This window comes from Littorina saxatilis, linkage group LG3, assembly GCF_037325665.1.
Source record: "Littorina saxatilis isolate snail1 linkage group LG3, US_GU_Lsax_2.0, whole genome shotgun sequence".
In the NCBI taxonomy this organism is placed as follows: Eukaryota; Metazoa; Mollusca; class Gastropoda; order Littorinimorpha; family Littorinidae; genus Littorina; species Littorina saxatilis.
Window position 1 is genome coordinate 34,000,940 of NC_090247.1, and position 20,094 is coordinate 34,021,033.

A 20,094-nucleotide genomic window follows, 5' to 3' on the forward strand; every position below is an offset into this window, starting at 1 on the left:
GAGAGTTTACCTGTATGAACGTTTTTACCCAGCCTTTCAGACAGCCCTTCGTCGGCAAGCCAAACGAAATTTTATGCGGTTTGTCGTTAGTTGCATGTCCGATCATATGAGTGTTGAGTATGAGGCTAGAAATGTTGGTGGGAAGGAGGTCAGTGTTGGAGCAAGTTTGTATATGTTTTCAGCGTGTTTTATTCATTTTCTTTGATACAACAACAAACAATAACAACATTAAGAACGTTAACAAGCAGACTGCTTATGTACACGTTCTAAAAGGATAATCAATACACATTTGGATAATTCAAGTTTGTATATGTGGGATATTCTCAGGGTTGGATAACTAAATGGATGGATACAGGTCACATTAGGATGAAGATTGTGTCAATTAATTAGTCGGACGTGAACATTCACTTGAACGGTAACGCGTTATTTTATGAAGCTGGAACATTTGTTTTTGGGGGAGGGGGTGGTGGGTCATGTACAGTGAAATCCTCCTTTTAAGACCTACATTTTTTTTGCATGAAACGAAATTAGTACATTTAGTCAATCTGTCGAACTCACAGAAAGAAATTAACAGACTGCATTTTTTTCTGTCCCACCAAAACTTTATACGCCAAGAAAACGTACCAATCAGTACCAAATTTGGCAAGATGGTGTATGATGACAAGGCCCCCAAAAACATACATAGCATCTTGACCTTGCTTCAAGGTCAAGGTCGCAGGGGCCATAAATGTTGTCTAAAAAACAGCTATTTTTCCCATTTTTCCCATTTTCTCTGAGGTTTTTGAGATTTAATACCTCACCTATATATGATATATAGGGCAAAGTAAGCCCCATCTTTTGATACCAGTTTGGTTTACCTTGCTTCAAGGTCAAGGTCACAGGAGCTCTTCAAAGTTGGATTGTATACATATTTTGAAGTGACCTTGACCCTGAACTATGGAAGATAACTGTTTCAAACTTAAAAATTATGTGGGGCACATGTTATGCTTTCATCATGAGACACATTTGGTCACATATGATCAAGGTCAAGGTCACTTTGACCCTTATGAAATGTGACCAAAATAAGGTAGTGAACCACTAAAAGTGACCATATCTCATGGTAGAAAGAGCCAATAAGCACCATTGTACTTCCTATGTCTTGAATTAACAGCTTTGTGTTGCATGACCTTGGATGACCTTGACCTTGGGTCAAGGTCACATGTATTTTGGTAGGAAAAATGTGTAAAGCAGTTCTTAGTGTATGATGTCATTGCTAGGTTTAGCTGAAGGTCAAGGTCATGTAAAGGTCAAGGTCAAGCATGTGAGTCGTATGGGCTTTGCCCTTCTTGTTGGATCAATTACTACAATTTTGATTATAAATAGAATTTTCAGATTTTTAATGACCCAACTCATTAATTAATTTTAAAGCTTCCAAGCTGAAATGCAATCTATAGTCCGGGCTTCGTCGAAGATTGCTTGACCACAATTGCAATCAATTTGATCGAAAAATGATGATGTTACAGTGCCGCCTCAACTTTCAGAAAAAACAGGTCTGGGGATACTATTCTCAGGAACTCTCATGTAAAGTTTCATGAAGATCGGTCCAGTAGTTAAAAGACGGGTTCCACTGTAATGGGACATACGAAGGCGAGTCGTATAAGCATATGCTTTTCTTGTTACTGTGTTTATTTATTGACGAGCCATTCTATTCCTTTGCAGGAGGCAACGTTATATTATCGGTAGGGGCATCGATGGGGATCGGCTTGATGATTATTGTGGTAATAACAGGATACTGTCTGGACAAACGCCACAACTGGGATAACATTGCCGTGAGGGCAGACAGTTTCAGGCGGACCTGGGGGAACATATCGGAGAAGAGCAGGGTCCGAAAAATAAGGAGCAAGGACATGCCTGACACAAGCAGCAACGAACAGGACACAGCAAACCGGACGTCGCGGAGTGCCCACTCTTACCTGAAGGGCGAGATTTCAGCTGTAGTTTGACAAGCAACTGGCTGTTCTCTTCCGTCGAAACTTTCTATGGCAGTTTTGGATGCCAAAGCTTTGCCAAGTTGATTCCAGCTTCACCAATGGTGTTTGCAAGCCTCATGCCATGGAATCAGTTACAATTTAGTGGAGGATTTTCACCGAGTTCTTAAGTCCCTGTATGTGTAACTTCATGTGTACGCAGAGGAACACCAGGCCCTGACACACCGTGGTGTGCACATTTTCTGGACTTTGGTAACGCATTCAGTCAGGTTAGGCAGAAGAAGAAACCAAACTGTGATAATCTTCTGGACATGTTCGCCTTCTTTAGCCTTGAGACAACAGCCTAAGGGGTATTTTATTGGCTCTTAGCTGGAAAGGAATTTAAGAACTGCATGTGGGGTCGACTTATTAGTTCGCTGAAGTGTTCGTTAGAGGAAAATATTTGCCCATTTCCTCTTTTGTCTTGAGGTTCGCCATTGATTTTGTTGGTAATACCTGTCTGTCTTTGATAGGCGGGTAGGAACTTTTTGGTCAGCCAATGACAGAAAAAAAGAAGGGAAAATAGAAAGAAAGAAAGAACAGAAAGCAAAACAGATTTTCAACGTTTTCTGCGAACTGGCTTTGAGAGTATCACAAAATAATATTAAAACAAAGGAGATTCTTTGTTGACCCCTTATTTGTCGATACTGATATATGATATTAGTAACTTAGATTTTTATCGGTGAATCTAAACAATAGTGTATGCAGACCTGTTTACTCATACGATTTCGCAGTATTTTGTACGCCAAGTTTCCAAGAATACGATAAATACGCTGGTTGATAAGAAAGTACGACGATTACAAAAATAATTTTTTGTTTTTATTTCGTGCGTCTCTAAACTGAATGTGGGTTGTGTACGTGATTGGCCATGGATACAATCCGGTTTGCTTCGGTTAGCGCTTACGATTGGTCTATATTTTCCCTGGATTATACGTGATCCGACGAATTCCACTGCTAACAGTTTTACGTCGGTCAAATATGATTAACAAGCACCTCTACCTGGTAAGAAAATACACTCAATATTTTGAAAATACACTATAGTCTCTGTGGATAATACACCAACTGTTCCAATTAGGTAAACAGGTCTGTGTATGTGTCTTTTAAAATAAAACGTGAATTGAAAAGGTCTTCTCTCGTACTTAGGGTCAATAGTATTCGTTCATTCTAACCCTCTCCTCAAAGGCAAGCTGCATTACATTTCGTTCATAAAATGGGGAGGGAGAAGTGTTGAGGGGGGTGGTTTTGGGGGTAGGAGTAGGAGTATCAACGATAAAGCTGAAAGTAAATGTAACTATGGAAGGCGCTGTTTTATTGTATTTCATAGGGTAGGCATAAATCTAAAGATAACTATTATCAGGTTAGGCGCTTAAATTAACTCTTCAAGGTAAATCCTAGAATAAATGTGAAAGTCAACTGCATTCAAAGTAGACGTTTTGTTCATAAAGAGCATGCTTCGTGGCTTGCTGTGTAATACCAGGTGTACACGTGTTGCTTTTTGAAATATTGAAGTGCGACAAAAGCAAGCTTTTAAATATTTGAACAAATCCAACGAGTGTAAACTTCGTATCACACAGCAAGCCATGTAGTAGGCTATTCTGTTTATCCGACATTCTGTATTTGAGTACCTTCTACCTCAAACTTCCAGATAGAGTCAGTGTTCAAATTGAAGACGTGTCTTTTTGAACCTCCCTTCAAAAGTAACATCTCTGACGTCAAAAGTGAAATAGAATACAAAAAGACGTCACAATAGGAATGATAGCGTCACGCGTAAGTTCTCAAAATTCGTACAGTACAGAAACATTCTTACAGTTTTGAGGGAACAACAAAGTGCTTCGAGAATGAAGTTTGTCTCGGTGACGTGGTCATCATGAGCAGTGGAAAATTACATCTTAGGTCCTTGCCAGACTGTAGTTAGACCCGACCTTATTTACATGATATACACCTGTGTAAAGATATGGTTTAGTTATGACATGGGTGGTCTCTCACGCGTATGGAGGTTAACATATCACAGGTATATCCGGAAGTAAGGGTAGCTTTGCCTCTGTGTAAGACGGACAGGCCCAAGCATGGAGATGCCATTTTTGAAGAACAGGAGAGCAGTGACCACAATGCTTTCACCAAATAGGATTGAGGCGAAGCTAAACAGCGCCCAAACTCTGACTTAGAAAGTGTTTTTGTGCGCCTTACTATAATTGAGCATTTTAAAACAGTGCATTACGGATGCAAATAAAACATTATGGAATAGGGCTGTTTGGATTGCTCTGACTTTGAACTAAGTTTTTGTATGCAGCTGGAGAGGTTTTTCGAACGACAACATGATGCTGCCTTACTCGTAATGCTATTTCCGCAAGTGAAGAAGGAAGAAAACTGATAATCTTCTGGACAAGCTGATCCTTTGAGCCTTCATTCTGTGATGGTTTGCCGCATTAAAGTCTGCACTGACATTTTCATTTTTATTTTCATTACTTTATTGTCCCATCGCTGGGAAATTCGGGTCGTTTCCTCCCAGTGGAAAGCTAGCAGCAACGAGTTGCGCTACCCTGGTGTCTGCGTGTTTAGGTGTATTCAGCCACCTGCACTTGTGGCAGAATGACCAAGGTCTTTTACGTGCCATTGTGATGACACGGGGGTGGGACATGGCTTCCGTCTCTGGGTCTGCACATAAAGTTGACCCGTGTCCGTCCCGGCCCGAATTCGAACCTGCGACCTTCCGATCACAAGTCCAGTGCTCTACTAACTGAGCTACCGCCCCCACAAAGACACTGCAGGTTATCTCTGTACGTGTTGTTTTTCGGAAGTTATTAGCCCTTATTTCCCCTCAATCGTATAAGAAATGAGAGACGGCGATGTCTTCGATCGGGCCTTTCTTTCATCGTAATATGTCGAGAGAAGCTTTGAAGCAGAACATCGAAAATCTTATAACTGGAATGTTCTGTTATAAACACATTTATCAGCACGATTATCTTCCTTAGTGTTATTTTCAGTAGGTGACCTACTTCCAAATTGCATAGGTAAGCGGAAATAGGTCATATCTGGTGAAATCACTCAAAATGTAAAGCAGTCAGAGTGAAGTTGACTGAAATGTTCTGAATTATGTGTTCTTGTCAAATATATCCGATTGTTGTTGTCATGATTACAGTAAGAATGCATTACTTTAATATGAGGAAAAGGTAAAGGTCAAAAGGAACTGTTAGTGATGTTAAAAACACACCGATGACTGTCCATTTTTTCTTATTTGTAAATACATGTAATATAGTAGGTGAAGGGCGCATATTAGGCTCACGTTTCTATTATTTTACTAAGAGTTTGACCTATTTGATTTTATAATGTCGAAAGCTATGTCTCTGAGAACGCAGAAGCAGTGCAACTGCATTCTCCATTCCACTTTACAGGCTGTGTGCGGAGCTGGTCAGCAACAATTTTATCCGAGTTATTTTGTTCCATCTATTTAATTCTGTTTGCAGTTCTCGTAAACTTAGTTACATATCTAAAAGAACTTAAACAAATATCATTATTTATATCTAAACACACTGGAGAATGCTATGGAGGTTTCCTCACTGATTTCATTTTTGATCGATTTCTTTTATTTGTTCGCATGTCGTATGGCACGTTAAAATACGACTACTCTGATCTTTTTTGTATGAAAGGGATGTGGTATGGGTTCTGATTTGTTAACACATTTTCTCAAGTATACATGTGGGTTTCATGCTGTAACATTTGGTATGTTATGAGTCAGCGTTGATTAAAAACTCTCAAAATGTGTTGTTTCTTGTGTGCTTTTTTGTAAAGCTCATATCAATCAATCAATCAATCAATGAGTCTTATATCGCGCATATTCCGTGGGTACAGTTCTAGGCGCTCTGCAGTGATGCCGTGTGAGATGAAATTTTATACGGCCAGTAGATTGCAGCCATTTCGGCGCATATTTACCTTTCACGGCCTATTATTCCAAGTCACACGGGTATAGGTAGACAATTATTAACTGTGCCTAAGCAATTTTGCCAGGAAAGACCCTTTTGTCAATCGTGGGATCTTTAACGTGCACACCCAATGTAGTGTACACGGGGGGAGGTTCGGACACCGAAGAGAGTCTGCACACAAAGTTGACTCTGTGAAATAAATTTCCGCCGAACCTGGGATCGAACTCACGCTGACAGCGGCCAACTGAATACAAATCCAGCGCGCTACCAACTGAGCTATATCCCCGCTCATATGGTAGCTGGTGGTGAAAACTGAAGTTCACAGATTTGGAAATAAATAAATGAAAACGAGAACAACAACAGCAGGGAAAACATTCGTTAAACATGTCCTTGTGTGCATCACATTAATGTTAAGATTGTTGCAGTGAGAAATTGACGTTGTATTGCTCGGTTAAAGTACCAGTGCTAGCAAGCTGGTCGTGTATTTTTGACTCATCTGCATAATCAGTGTATCTTATTTATGAGCAGAGCTCGGATGTACGGCCATCTGTGAACAAACTTAACATTAAGGTTTTCTCAGATGTTTTTCAAGTTAGAGCCTCCAAATTTCACACACTGGTAGGTTTTTGAGTGGTTTTCAGCCAGGACAAAGTTTAGTTCAACCTCGTAACATTTCAAGGTCACAGCATGAAAATGTTTGCGTGAGAAGATTGATTCCTACTGAAAATACCCAACGAGCTATCAAGGAAATATCAGCTTAGAGGGTGACCTCATGAAGTTGGAAAATCTAAACAACGAAGTGACTGTGGTAAGATGAACAAAGTTAAAAAAACCAAAGGAATACTGTACTCACCGATACAAGAACGAGACAAGACGGTACGAATTTTCGCTTATGGAAGCTTCATCAGGAAAAACAAGAACACAAAAGACAACAAAAAACAGACGCAACACGGAACGAACAAGGTTTGAAAGAAAATGGAGGGGAAACACGCAAAAAAAGGAAGGAACTCTAGGAACGGAAATGAATGAAAGGGGACAGAAGTGGTTGGATGATGTCATGGGCACAGGCATACTAGACTAAAAGTGATACACATTCATAAAAGGGGAGGGGAGGGAAAAATAACACAAGTCGCGTAAGTCGAAATAACAACATTTAGCCAAGCTGTCGAACTCACAGAATAAAACTGAACGCACTGCTTTTTTCACCAAGACCACATACTCGTAGTTTCGTCAGTCCACCGCTCGTGGCAAAGGCAGTGAAATCGACAAGCCATGCAGAATAGTGCGGTAGTGGTCGCGCTGAGCAGGATAACACGCTTTTCTGTATGTCTATTCTTTTTAGCTTACTGAGTTTGTTTTTAATCCAAACATATCGTATCTATATGTTTTTGGAATCAGGGAGCGACAAGAAATAAGATGAAATTGTTTTTAAATCGATTTCGGAAAATTAATTTTAACAGACCTGTGCACACTCAAAACGCTCATCAGTAGTAAACAAACCAAATTTCAGTAGTTTTTAACATGTTTCAGTAGTAAGCTGTAACGACAGTTCAAGACATAATTCTGCTCACAAAGCACACAAACTGAAACACAGTTGTGGCGTTTTCTTCTTCTTTGGTGACAGAGCTGGTGTCTGCTCTTCACTATCTGAAACTCGCACTCTTTTTTTCTTTTTCATGTTTCACTTCAATCACAAGTTGCCATGCAGACGCTGGACGAACTAAGTCTGAGAACAAAGACTCAATGCTGAGAACACGCGTGTTTCCGGTAAATCGGAAAACGTCTTTTCAGCGCAACGGCTAACTAATTGGTCAAAACATCTTAAAACAGAAAAAAAGTACAATTTGTTTTGTTATGAGTAAAACATCGGAATTTTAATTAAAAATCCGTAGCACCGTATTCTGCATATAAAAATCAGAGAAAGTACGGAGAAACCGTAGATGTGCACAGGTCTGTTTTAATCATAATTTTCATATTTTTAATTTTCAGAGCTTGTTTGTAATCCAAATATAACATACTAGAGGAATATATCTATATCTATAAATATATAGAGATAGGTGACAGTGTATTTTTCGCGTGGCTATAAATTGATTCGACCTTTTCACTTTGACAGTAAGAACAACTTACGGGTGCAAGGGAAGCGTTCTGGACAGCGCAGTGACATTCTAAAAATAGTAACGTAGAAACGGGAATATGGATTGAAGCCACACGAAGGAAGGGAGATAAACGCAAAACACTGGAGAAGATAAGGAAGAGTTACTGGGAATGGTGAAATGAACAGAAAAACCAAAATCGGTTCAGCGCTGCGCGCTGAGAGCACGTGTTAAAATATCTCATCGATGATATTGTGTCCGGGGTGTAGCTGAATACGGTGTCCAAATTTGAAATAGATCCACCGAGAACTTTGGCGTTGTGATGTGGTCTAGCGGCTTTGGTGTGTCGGTATGGGGGCCCGGGTAGCTGAGGTGGAACCAAAATCGGTTCAGCGCTGCGCGCTGAGAGCACGTGTTGAAATATCGACCAAATTGTGTCCTGTCCCGGGTGTACCTGAATATGCCCACCAAATTTGAAGCAGATCCATCGAGAACTTTGGCCGTGCATCGCGCGCACACACACACACAGACAGACACAAGTCGTATATATATATAGATGTATATGTTTTTGGAATCAGAAAATGACGAAAAATAAGATGAAATTATTTTTGGATCGTTTTATAAAAAAATAATTTTAATGACAAGTTTCCGATTTTTAATGACCAAACTCATTCATTAGTTTTTAAGCCACCAAGCTGAAATGCAATACCAAAGTCCGGCCTTCGTCGAAGATTGCTTTGCCAAAATTTCAATCAATTTGATTGAAAAATGAGGGTGTGACAGTGCCGCCTCAACTTTTACAAAAAGCCGGATATGACGTCATCAAAAGTATTTATCGAAACAATTTAAAAAACATCCGGGGATATCATTCCCAGGAACTCTCATGTCAAATTTCATAAAGATCGGTCTAGTAGTTTAGTCTGAATCGCTCTACACACACACACGCACAGACAGACACAAACAGACACACACACCCACACACACACACATACACCACGACCCTCGTCTCGATTCCCCCTCTATGAGTCTGAACACTTTTGACGAAAGGTGAATGGCATTCATGAGCATTTGCTCTTGTTGTTTTGTTGTTGTTTTGTTGTTGTTTTGTTATGAAGTTCATTGTGATCATAATGCATTTAAAAAGGTAGTTTTTTTGTGAAAAAATAATAGGTTTACTCTGAACAAGGTTTTCCATAAATTATTCCCACCTCAGCAGCACAAAGCATTTTAGATAGGAAGTATAGGGTGACCCAACAAAATGCAACCCTCAAAAGTGCTAATAACTTCTACATCTGTTGACCGAATTACTTGTTTTTGTGTGGAAATTAACTTAAGCCTATGCCTGACCCTTCCACAAAGTGGCACTTTTGTAGATGTATTGGTCTGACTTTTGTGCAATTTCAAAACACGTTTCCAAATTCGGCGATCGACTTAACACAACGAGTTTTGACATGGAGCGGTTGCAATACTTACCTAATTTAAACCATCTAAACTTTTACCTTTTGGATTATCTGAAGGTCTGAGTATACACAAACACCCCTTTCACCCCCTAGATCATCGGTGACCTGAAGAAAGCAGTTACAGCTAGGTTCAGGGCAATCCCTAGACAGAAAATCTTTTGTGCCATTGATAATGTCTGATGTGTAATTTGGAACACATTTTGGAGAAAACGTAAAAGTCGGACCATTTTAGCTACAGACCGGCCGAAACTTTGCAGAATTGTCGTGGACGAACTGAAGTTCATGCACAATTACTACGAAAATATTTGCTGAACTCAAATGACTGGAAAAATTAACCCCTTCGTTGCAAAGTTACACTTGCGTAATGTCGCGCAAAATTCATTAATGTCTTGAACGTATTTATCCATGGGAAATGCCCTAAATCTGCCTGTAATTGCATTATTAATTGCACTGATTGTCTAATGTTGATTAAGGTACACGATGTCATTCGAATTACCCCAAATGTAACAATCTTTAGGGCTTAAATCGGGTAAGTTTGGCTACCGCTCAATTTCAAACCTCGTACTGTTAAGTCGATCCCCGAATTTGGAAACGTTTTTTGAAATTGCGCAATAGTCAGACCATTTCATCTATAGAATTGTCACTTTCTAGAAAGGTCATGCATAGGCTGAAATTTATATCCACCAAATATGAAGTGATTCAGTCAACATATGCAGAAGTTATTAACACTTTTGTGGGTTGCATTTTCTTTGGATCACCCTGTATATTATTCTGTTACCTTGATTTTGTACTGAAGTGAAGTTCAACCGGTCAGGTTTTTTTTTCAGGGGTAGAATAGTTTTCAACGGATGTTTTCATTTGTAAACAAAGGGTTATTGACAAATCCATAAATCAACTGTAAATGAAAATCAAATGAAAAGCATAGACTAAATGTCTGGTTGGAATGTAAATGTGTAGCATCCTGAATTTCAAGGGTGTATTTGTAAAACTAAAAGAAATAGGAAGTCCAAATAAAACGTTGATGACACAATTTACTTCAATGTGTGATGCATACATTGCATGTTAATGAATCACATTCATGCATGAAAAAAGGTAATTTTTTGAAAACATCTTGCTGACATTGGGAGATTAATGACTTATTCTTTGAGTGAAAGAAAGATTCCAAGTAAGAAAAGATTAAACATTGGTGAAAAGTGTTTGTTGAGACAAAATGCCAAGCAATTGCACTACCAACCCCCCCACCTTTCTTTTTCTCCTTTAATCAAACAAGCCTGTTTACATTCAAGAGATTTAATTCAACTGAAAAAAACTTTGTACAAAGTAGTCTCATTATCTCTCAGATAAAAATACATAACATTATCTTTAACACTAAAACACAAAAGTAGTGGAGACAATTGATGCATAAGAGTCATCAAATAAGACGAAGGCTTTGGATGCATGGGCATATGCATGGTCACTTTTCATGTCAACCAAAGTCCAATTCGTTCGTCTTATTTGATGGCTCTTGTTTATGTACTGAATGATTGTTTTGATTACTTGGAAAGCCACACAATTTGCGCAAAAAGCAAACTTTTATTATGCAGCAATAATAATACATGGCAAGAGTATAACCACATACATAAGTATGAACATACTTGAAGACCTTGATTTAACATGCACTATGCTCCTGAGACATGCCACGTCATGTTGGAAAAACAGAAGCAGATAGTGCAAATAACGCCAAAAACCTTGGATAAATATACAAAAACACACACAAAAAGTAGGCAAAAACACAACATTTCAACAAATAATTGCTGTACACTTTCTGTCCCTAAACCGGAACAAGTACATTTTGTATGCGTGCCATACTTAGCAGAACCTTAAACAAGAAAGCCTCCAGTCGATGTGACTGAATGAGGGAGAAAGTAATTAACAGAAAGTAAAATTGCTCTACACATTCTATCCCTAAAACGGAACAAGTAGGTTTTGAATGCCTGTCACTGTGAACAGAACAAGTATAGCAGAGAGACCCAGACGAGGTGACAAAATGAAGGAGAAAATAATGAAGACAACACAAAGTCTGAGCCTGGGGTCTTGATAATCGGCTCCCCCCAAAACCAGAACACAGCAACGCGTCCTCACATTACCTGAGTAGTGCCATCTTTGCATTTCACATTGGTGTCGGCCACTAGTAGCAACCCCACTTGTTTAAGTTTTTTCCCTCTCCAATCAATACGACTCCTGTATGAAAAAAAACTCACCAAAATAAAACAATAAACACACCAAAAAACGCACACACACACTTGCAAAGGGACTATCACTATCTGACAGTAAAGCCTCAATGATTAGACGCGAGCTAGTACTTGTGTTTTTATTATAATCCATGTCTATCGAAAAGTCAATTAAACAGAACTCATCCAAGTAGTTGAAACATCAGATACATACCCTGGGTGCTGCTGAATTCTTTCAGACTAAGCTGCATTTTCAAAACACATGTTTGGGTTGAGCTGTTAGGTGAGAGAAGGGTCAATTAGCATGACCATACAAACCAAGCTTGTGCCTGTTCCAGTCAGGCTGGTCTCGCACGGCTGTCTAAACCTGTATCGTTATGATTTTAGCAACACGAGTCAGGTGCAAGAGGTCGAGATATCCTTTGATCACAAGATTTGAAGCAGAAGATAAACAAAACCAGGTTACAAAAATAGACCCTATGCAGGAATATATCCACACGCCAAGAAACATTTACGGGAAAATCCAAATTGAAAACGCCTGACTGAAAAGCATAGATACAAACGAAATAAAACAAGCTTGACTTACAGAAGAAGAGAACCACGCACGATCAAGAACTGTTCTGACATTTGTAAAATCATGAAGATACTATTGAAGTTGAGACGTACTTAACTGAAGCAATGATCTCTAGATCCTAAGAACCTCTTCTCAAAGCGTACTTGTGCATTTTTATTTAACATCTGCAGGACTTCATGTTTATGATCCGTTGAAGCCAAGAACAATGAAAAGCAAAGGGCAAACAGCTCTCTTCGGGAAGGCAACCTTCTCTGCTTTTCCTAGATCCTTTGCATCATTGAGGAGTGAAGACTCAAATGATCAGGAGACGAAACCTTTACAAAGTCCATTATGACAGTTTTTCATTCCAGAGATAACATATTTCTTGTGAGTTCTACAAAGCAGATGTCAATTCCTCAATCTGTAGATTCTCGATTCTCAGTGATGAAAAAAATGGCATCTAGGCGAAAAGCCTGTGGTGTTTAAGCCTTTTATACCCTCGCCATACACACTATCAGATCTGACAGTGTGCGGGGCGATTGCCTGCGCGTTAGTGAATGCGAGTGAAGCATTGATTGAGATGCTTGAACGCGCGCCCAGATACGCAGGAGTAGCAACTCCGAGGAACCGGCCATACAGTGTGTTGCAAGGATCAACGACTGGAGTTTGGACATTGTACGTGGTGTGTGGGCTTTCAAAGTGCCTGGGGAAAAGAGCCTCGTCGTTTGCAAGACTGCTCATGGCAGAGCTGTAGATTTCCAGAGGGTGTTGAAAATGACCCCTCAGTTGAGGACACAGCTGGTGCAGGCTCAACTCGTCTGCTGAGAGTCGTCTCTTTAGGGTGGCGTGTAGAGGGTAAAAGGTGTTTTGGTCCTCTCCTTGTAGCTGCACTGCAGACACTGATCTGTGCATACCAACAGAGCTAGTAGCAGGTGAAATGTGTGCCTGGCCAGGAACACGACAAGCACCAGAGTGATGTTTAGTTGCTTGGAAAGTGCCACAGGTACAATGATGGCGAGCGGAACAGTGTGAATGGGTAACCAACTCCAGAGGCTGGCTGCAATTGCAAACAACTTGATTCAAATTTGCTTGTGTCTTGTGGCACCATGAAGTTGTTTCTTGCTGCTCAACTGGTTTGGGGCAGAAAAGTCCTCTCTCGAACACGTTACCTGGAACTTTGTCTTCACATTTGGCAAGAAAGGCTGCTTCATTCAAGGGATTTCCAGAAACTGAAGGCCGGTCATATGTGTTGCCTGCATTGAAAACATCATGAGCTCGTGAGTTGCTGTGGCCACCTGTATTTCCTTTCGTGAGAAATCTGCTGATTCCTTGTTGATTTGGAATTTCTTTGGAAGATTCTTCCAAAGGTAAGACGCCTCTGTAATGACCACCATGTTCGCAGAATACACCAGCGTGATAGAAGGTGTTCCCATGATGTCCTCTGTTCATGCAAGAAGTGGAGTACTGTTCGAGCAAGTCATCAGACAAAGACCGTCTAATGGGTTGTCTCCACCTGTCTTCAGATCGCTTGTTGGCACAGCAACAGGAGTGTCCTTCAGGTGATATGACTTTCCATTTGAATCGACAGTCTGGAGTCTGAGTCTGTAAGCAGTATTTTTCAAATGGTACCATGTCATCACGCGCAAAGGCTTCATCGTTGATTGGGGCAGCTGCGTTCAAGATTTGGGCTTTTACCCTGCGATGAGCTTGGAGGCTTTGACCATTGGCTTTGGAATGAGGGTGGCAGGAAAGGCAGCAAGCTGGGAAATCCTTACAACCAGAAACCTTACTTTTTAAATGATGCGTACATTGACAGGAAACAGCATTTGAATCGTTTGTCTGAAATCTCTCTGAGCCTTCAAAAGTATACCTCTTCTCTACCAAATTACAAAGACGAGCAGGAGAGTTAAATATTCTCTCTTGCATGCTATTGGATTCACATAAACTTTCCCCCTTGCCTTCCAACCCCCCTACAGGCTTCATAAAATTGCAAGCAGAGACAGCACGGCTAATTTTCCCAATAGATAAATTGTCATAGCATTGTCCTGCTTTGGCATCATCCACGATGCCTTGCTGCTTCATTTCTTTTGCCCTCCCCATTTCCACAGAGCAACATCTCTTCAGTGCAGTTGAAAAAGAACGGCTGGCTTTCCTCAAAGCTTTGGCTGGAGAAGAAGAGGAGGATGAAAGAGGCAGTCCACTAGCTGTTGAGGCTTCAGTGTTTGTGGACATGTCGTCCACAGTCTGCAGAGACGAAGAAGACGGATAAGTGGCGCCAACGCAGATTGTTTTGACATTGAGAATGCTCTGCTCACTGTACTTTCGACCATGCTTCATTCGTCTGTATGCCAGCAGCTGCAACAACAAACCTGGGAGAATGATGCAAGAGAATATCGAAGCAAAATTGCGAGAAACAGAGACAAATGAAGTGTTTGTTGCGTTTTTCAGGAGGGAGGATGCCAGGGAGCATGTCCTTTACTTTAGATTGAAATCTAGTTTATAGTGCTCTTGATCCTTGACTTTTCTCGCCATACATAAGAGGAAAACAGCAAGAATGATCCATACTTTCTTCTTAACAACATGGTAAGCGACTGATATGTATGCATCCAAATGTCCTGGCCTTGTCCACTTGGTAGGAAGTTTGATTGCCAGAAGACTTCCTACATGTCAAAACTATCCGACGGTCGACCTGCCATGTGTCTGACTAATGCGTTTGGTTACAAAAGTATGCTTCAATGACCGAAGACGGAGGTCTGGGAACAACACCGAGTTTTCTTCACACAGTCCAAGTACCAAAATAAAATGAAGACTTTGATTACTTGCCTTAGGAACGAAGACCAGGCACTGTGTGAGCGTGGTGCCCAACGTGGTGATGATGGACATCAGCAGATAGTTCACGTGGGGCGTCTGGCTCGTGCCCAGCACGAGAATGGTGCCCAGGGATCCCAGGACCACCACGTTATAGATACACAAGCCCACCCAGCGAGAGTCGTTCAGCTCGGGTATCGTCATCTGAAAAGAAAGACGGACAACTAATGAAAGGAAATGTTACACACAGGACAGTGGCAAGCTTCGAATTACCTCCCCCCGGGTTCAAGGGCATCGACAGCCAAAAATCAACACAAAAAGTATCTGAATTATTCCAGGCTTTTCATATGACACACGTATGATCCTTGTATGACTCCTCACACCAACCCCGCCCCCTCCCCCCCTCACCACCATGTTCCCTTCTTATCTCTGTTCTCATTATCAGAGGAAGGAGTTGAGAAAGGATGAAGGTAGAAACGGGTCAAACAACCAACCGACTTAGTACTATCTGCTCACCAACCACAAAATTCAATAAACCAACCAACCAACCAACAGCTTGAGTATAGGTAGTGATACGAACCTTGCGAGTCTGGAAGGCCAGGAAAGCCCCGAAGAGAATGAGGAGCGCCTGCAGTGCAATGAGGCCCAGCGTGAACTGCAACTGGTAGCGAGACTGGCACACCAGTGTCTGCTTGATCTCAAGCACGTCGTCTTCTCGGTCGATCTCCTGCAGTGACAAATTGCACAATAACGAAATGCAATTAAGTGTAACCCGCAGGAACTAAAAATAATTCGGCAGATAAACTGACCCACAAGTGTTTGATCTCCAACGCGTCGTCTTCAATGTCATAATCTCTTGCACTAAAACTGTACAACGTGACGGAGGAAGCCACAAAGTGCCATCAGATTGAAGCCTGTGTGTGGATTGACACACATGTGTCTGCTTTTATCTCCAACACACCTTCTCCTGCAACGATCAAAGAGAGAGAGAGAGAAAGAGAGAGAGAGAGAGAGAGAGAGAGAGAGAGAGAGAGAGAGAGAGAGAGAGAGAGAGAGAGAGAGAGAGAGAGAGAGAGAGAGAGAGAGAGAGAGAGAGAGAGAGAGAGACGTTAATACTAAAAACGGAAAAAGTATCTAAAGTGCTACCATAGCCCCAAAACAACAATGCTGGTAGTTGAGCAAAGACATGCGTTCAACAACAGCATAATGCATCGAGGTGATTCTAGTGGTTGGTTATAACTTACCGAATCTTCGATATCTTTAGGGGTCATTGCCATGGGGTCAAAAGCAGTCCAGATGACGAGCACCAGCAGGTTGATCGCGACCAGCACCAGTACCGTCATTAGCAGACGACTGTCACGTAAATCCTGCGTCAAACAACATCAGCGCTATATATATTCAGTGTCGTTTGCCACGACTACGGAACCGAAACGTTTTAGATTTCAGTGGATTTGACATCAGTCCTTTTTACCACCCGTGCACATAGGGTGTACAGATAACTACACAATGGTTTAGATCTCCAAAGCGCATGCTCAGAAATGTACAGCATGGTTTCCCCGGTTTTTCCAAAGCTTTTTACCACCTTTTACCTTATGTGGAAATTAAAAATGACGCGTTTGGCCATAGAAGGAACATAAAATGCAGTCAAAGAGTGTATTAAATAAGCTTTTATGTGCATTTCATTATGACTCACGTCAATATATCAAATACGTTGATATAGGCAGTGCTTTTCATCGTGCATAACATTCCGTTCTAATGCGCATTATTGTCCCTCCGGTATAGGCAAAGAAAGCAACCATAAAAATAGGCAATGTTACAATTCATAAAATTCATGCGTGTATTGTTTGCCTACCTTTGTAACCTTGGTGAACCTGCGACTGGCGGTCATGATCTCGTAAACTCTCCAGGTCTTGGCGAACATGGCCCCGTAACCCAGAGAGAACCCCAGAACCGTCAGGTACAGGCGAACCTGTAACAATCAAGGAAGCAGGGGATAGGCATATCTCACGGATTTTCAATCCTTACAAAATGCAGCATCTGAAGCAACGTTGCAAGAAAGAGTTGTCAGTCAAGTGGAGGACAGTAAAGTGCCATTCGTTCAAACTACAGACATGGACGTCTAGTACTTTACACATATGCTTCCCTCCTTGTTCGCTTCTTTCATGCATCCAGTCCCATGGTACACATAACACCGTTGTTTTCTTCAGGGTCACCAGGTCGCCGAAGAGCAACTCCTGCGTCAGGGGTTGGGGGGGGGGGGGGGCTCATCCGGCCATGCTCTGCGTCTTGTATCCACGTGAAGAATGCTAATTAAAGATAGTCTTGGCGAAAACAAAGTATACACTCACGTGACAAAGGCAATCCAGCCAGAGTCCCTTGACGTCTTGCACAATGACGGACGTGTAGACCAGTATACAGCCCACGAGGATCAAGTTGTTGATATTCGGAGAAGACATCTTGATCAATCTGTGTCAGAGGAAGACAGGCTAAACATGATAATCAAGATATAAAATATGTTCATGTTCTGTGAAAGTGTCGTTGCTTTAATGAGCGAATACCTTGCAAGTTGTCTGTAATTTTTGACCTCGGTGACTGTCCACAGTACAAAAAGAATTTTATGTTTGACTTGATGTACATCATACTTGAACGCAGATAAGCCACGCTTGGCCCATTCTACACCCTTTCCAAAGCGCAGGCGAAGATAAACCACACGCAATCACAGAAAAACACAGACACAGTCACAGACATGGACAGACACATAGACACAGACAGACAGACAGACAGACAGACAGACACACGCACGCACGCACGCACGCACACACGCACGCACGCACGCACCTTCGCACGCACGCGCTCACTCTCTCTCACACACACACACACACACACTACACACACATGCGCTCGCTCACACACACACACACACACACACAACCATAAGCACACACACAGGCACAGTCAAAAGGGCCACTCACGTATTTTGATTTATTAATTTATGATGAAAGCAGCAACAACAAAAAGCGTCAGCTATAAGACAAAACTGAATGAGCCACCGATTGGACAGGTCGACAACTCACCTGACGTTACGGTTTTTGATGTTGAAGACGAGAAAGGCAATGCAGAGCATTACACCGAGGGCCGCCAGAAAACTCATGGCACCGTACAGGTCTAAAGACAAGGGCTTGAGGACATGCACCGTAAGGCGGCTCGAATGGGGAACCCGGCCGCCTGTGGAGGACAAAAACGGCCACTCAGTATCTAAAAAGCACACACTCACAAATCAACAGACTGCTGGTGAAGCACGCAACGTTTGAAATGAAACAAAAGACATCCCTTCTCAGCACAACAAAAACTACCTAACCGTTGACTGTTCGCATTTGAACGCTTTTCCAATCATAACCACGAGGACAACACAAGTGAAGGGACCGACATAGAAAAGCAAAACAAAACGAAAAGCTAAAGCAAGACAGAAGTAAAGCAAATTGAAAAGGGAGGTAATGAGAGAATGTTCAAGGGAGAGACATCATTTCGAAAAACGGTCACTCATTCTAAAAAAAATAACCACCACACAAATATACACACACATACAACTACACGTAAACAACAACAACAAAAACATAAGTAAAGCAGTTTTGACACTGACACTCAAAATATTCATCAAAAAAACAACATAGAATTGTTACAAGGTTGCCTGTGCAGCGCGAGCCTGATTATCGTTTGTTCATGTCGATGTTTTTTGAGGGCAGAATATACCTGCGCAGTTTCAGCGGCACAGACGACGCACTGTGAGTCATTTTTACCTTATCCAAACAAGTTGAATTTTAGTCTCAGAATGCACCAGATTGTACAGATTTTAATGGAGCATGCCCCCGAACCCCCCTAGAAAAAGGGGATTTCCTCGTTTTTCATCACAAGAGAGTCCCACCTCTGGAGAGAGAGAGAGGTAGGTTGGTGGTTGGTTAGTAGGTGTTCGTGAGGTTAAGCTGCTCTAAATCTCGCCAAATAATACAAGAACTACCTCCCTCCATGCTCACTGCCGTGACTCACCTCTCCAATGGATTGCCTCCAGTGACCATTCAGTCATCTTGGAGTCCGTGTAACGTCCAATCACTTTCATTTCCACCTTCTCTGCAAGACCAAAAACACACGGAGTGCTTATATTTATATCGACTTCTTTGAAACGCTACCCTCAAAACGAAGAGTAAATTTGGATAGAATGACACGATGGAAATAATGTTGTCAACAATAGATAAAATACTGGTGTCTAAGCTATAAGGAAAAATAAAATTAAAATTGGTATGACATTATTGAAATAATTTTGTTAACGACAGACGAATTACTGGTGAGTAGGCTATCAGGATGGCGTTTAGAGCAACGTTTTAAGTCGATAGGCTATACAGTTATCAATTTGCAAGTTAGACCATTGAACGACCAGTAAATATCATTAAACCAATGTTAAGACTAATCAACGGTGAAATGAATATCATTTCCTCACGAGTGAATCAACCATCGATGAAGTTAATATGGAAATTGACGTGTGGACCAATCAACAATGAAATGCATATATCAACTCACGCGTGGACCAATCAACGACGCGGAACTGTTTGATGACGATCTGAGGAATCCTGTCACCAGTGGGGGTGAAGGAGACGTTGCCAGACAGACCTCTGAACATGGTGCTGCGCATGTTGTTGAAGATACGCTTCCCCATCACTTGATCCTTGTAGGAGAATGTCTTCAGAACGTCTTGATCACGGCCTGAGATTCCATGATTTAAAAAATAAATCTCGGTATTTCGGAAATAAGGCTACAACTTTGGTATAATTAAGAACACTTTCCAAGTTGAGGGAAGAGGTGCCTGATATTTATAAAAAATTACCGAAACTTTCATGTTTGTTTGGCAAAGTTACGAAAGGAGGTAAATCCCTGCAACATAAGTTTTTCGTGTTTAAAAAAAGAATAACGCAGCCGATCGCGAAAGAAGTTTCCAGGTGCTGAAACTTTGTTTCTGGATACTATGTTGTCTGGATACTATGTTGATTGTTCA

At 41.3% G+C, this 20,094-nt stretch overlaps 3 protein-coding genes across 3 annotated transcripts in view; 1 reads left to right on the forward strand and 2 right to left on the reverse strand.

The window, feature by feature from the left end:
• The window catches only part of LOC138962203 (uncharacterized), a 28,813-nt gene extending 23,047 nt beyond the window's left edge, over positions 1–5,766 (forward strand). Inside the window, exon 8 of the mRNA XM_070333935.1 lies at positions 1,699–5,766. Within this exon, the coding sequence (XP_070190036.1) occupies positions 1,699–1,982 (284 nt within the window). The 3' untranslated portion in view covers positions 1,983–5,766. The remainder of the gene's footprint in view (positions 1–1,698) is intronic.
• A 7,455-nt stretch (positions 5,767–13,221) lies between these two features.
• On the reverse strand, positions 13,222–18,268 carry LOC138961181 (gamma-aminobutyric acid type B receptor subunit 2-like). Its single transcript, XM_070332780.1, has 7 exons — positions 18,125–18,268; positions 17,399–17,516; positions 16,903–17,019; positions 16,295–16,417; positions 15,631–15,777; positions 15,066–15,254; positions 13,222–13,299 (listed from the first exon to the last, which is right to left on the reverse strand). The coding sequence occupies exons 1-7, from the start codon at positions 18,199–18,201 to the stop codon at positions 13,222–13,224; spliced, it is 849 nt and encodes a 282-aa protein (XP_070188881.1). The 5' UTR covers positions 18,202–18,268.
• A 1,685-nt stretch (positions 18,269–19,953) lies between these two features.
• The window catches only part of LOC138961182 (gamma-aminobutyric acid type B receptor subunit 1-like), a 6,558-nt gene continuing 6,417 nt past the window's right edge, over positions 19,954–20,094 (reverse strand). The window contains exon 7 of the mRNA XM_070332782.1: positions 19,954–19,973. Within this exon, the coding sequence (XP_070188883.1) occupies positions 19,954–19,973 (20 nt within the window). The remainder of the gene's footprint in view (positions 19,974–20,094) is intronic.

What these genes read in the sequence shown, in the direction of transcription:
- LOC138961181 (XM_070332780.1), bottom strand. Translation starts at nt 18,201, where the DNA reads ATGAGTTTTCTGGCGGCCCTCGGTGTAATGCTCTGCATTGCCTTTCTC. An exon ending in CTAAAGATATCGAAGATTCG is followed by an intron (nt 15,778 to 16,294) that starts GTAAGTTATAAC and finishes TTGTCACTGCAG; the next exon opens with GAGATCGACCGAGAAGACGA. An exon ending in GCCTGGTCTTCGTTCCTAAG is followed by an intron (nt 13,300 to 15,065) that starts GCAAGTAATCAA and finishes TTGCAATTGCAG; the next exon opens with CCAGCCTCTGGAGTTGGTTA.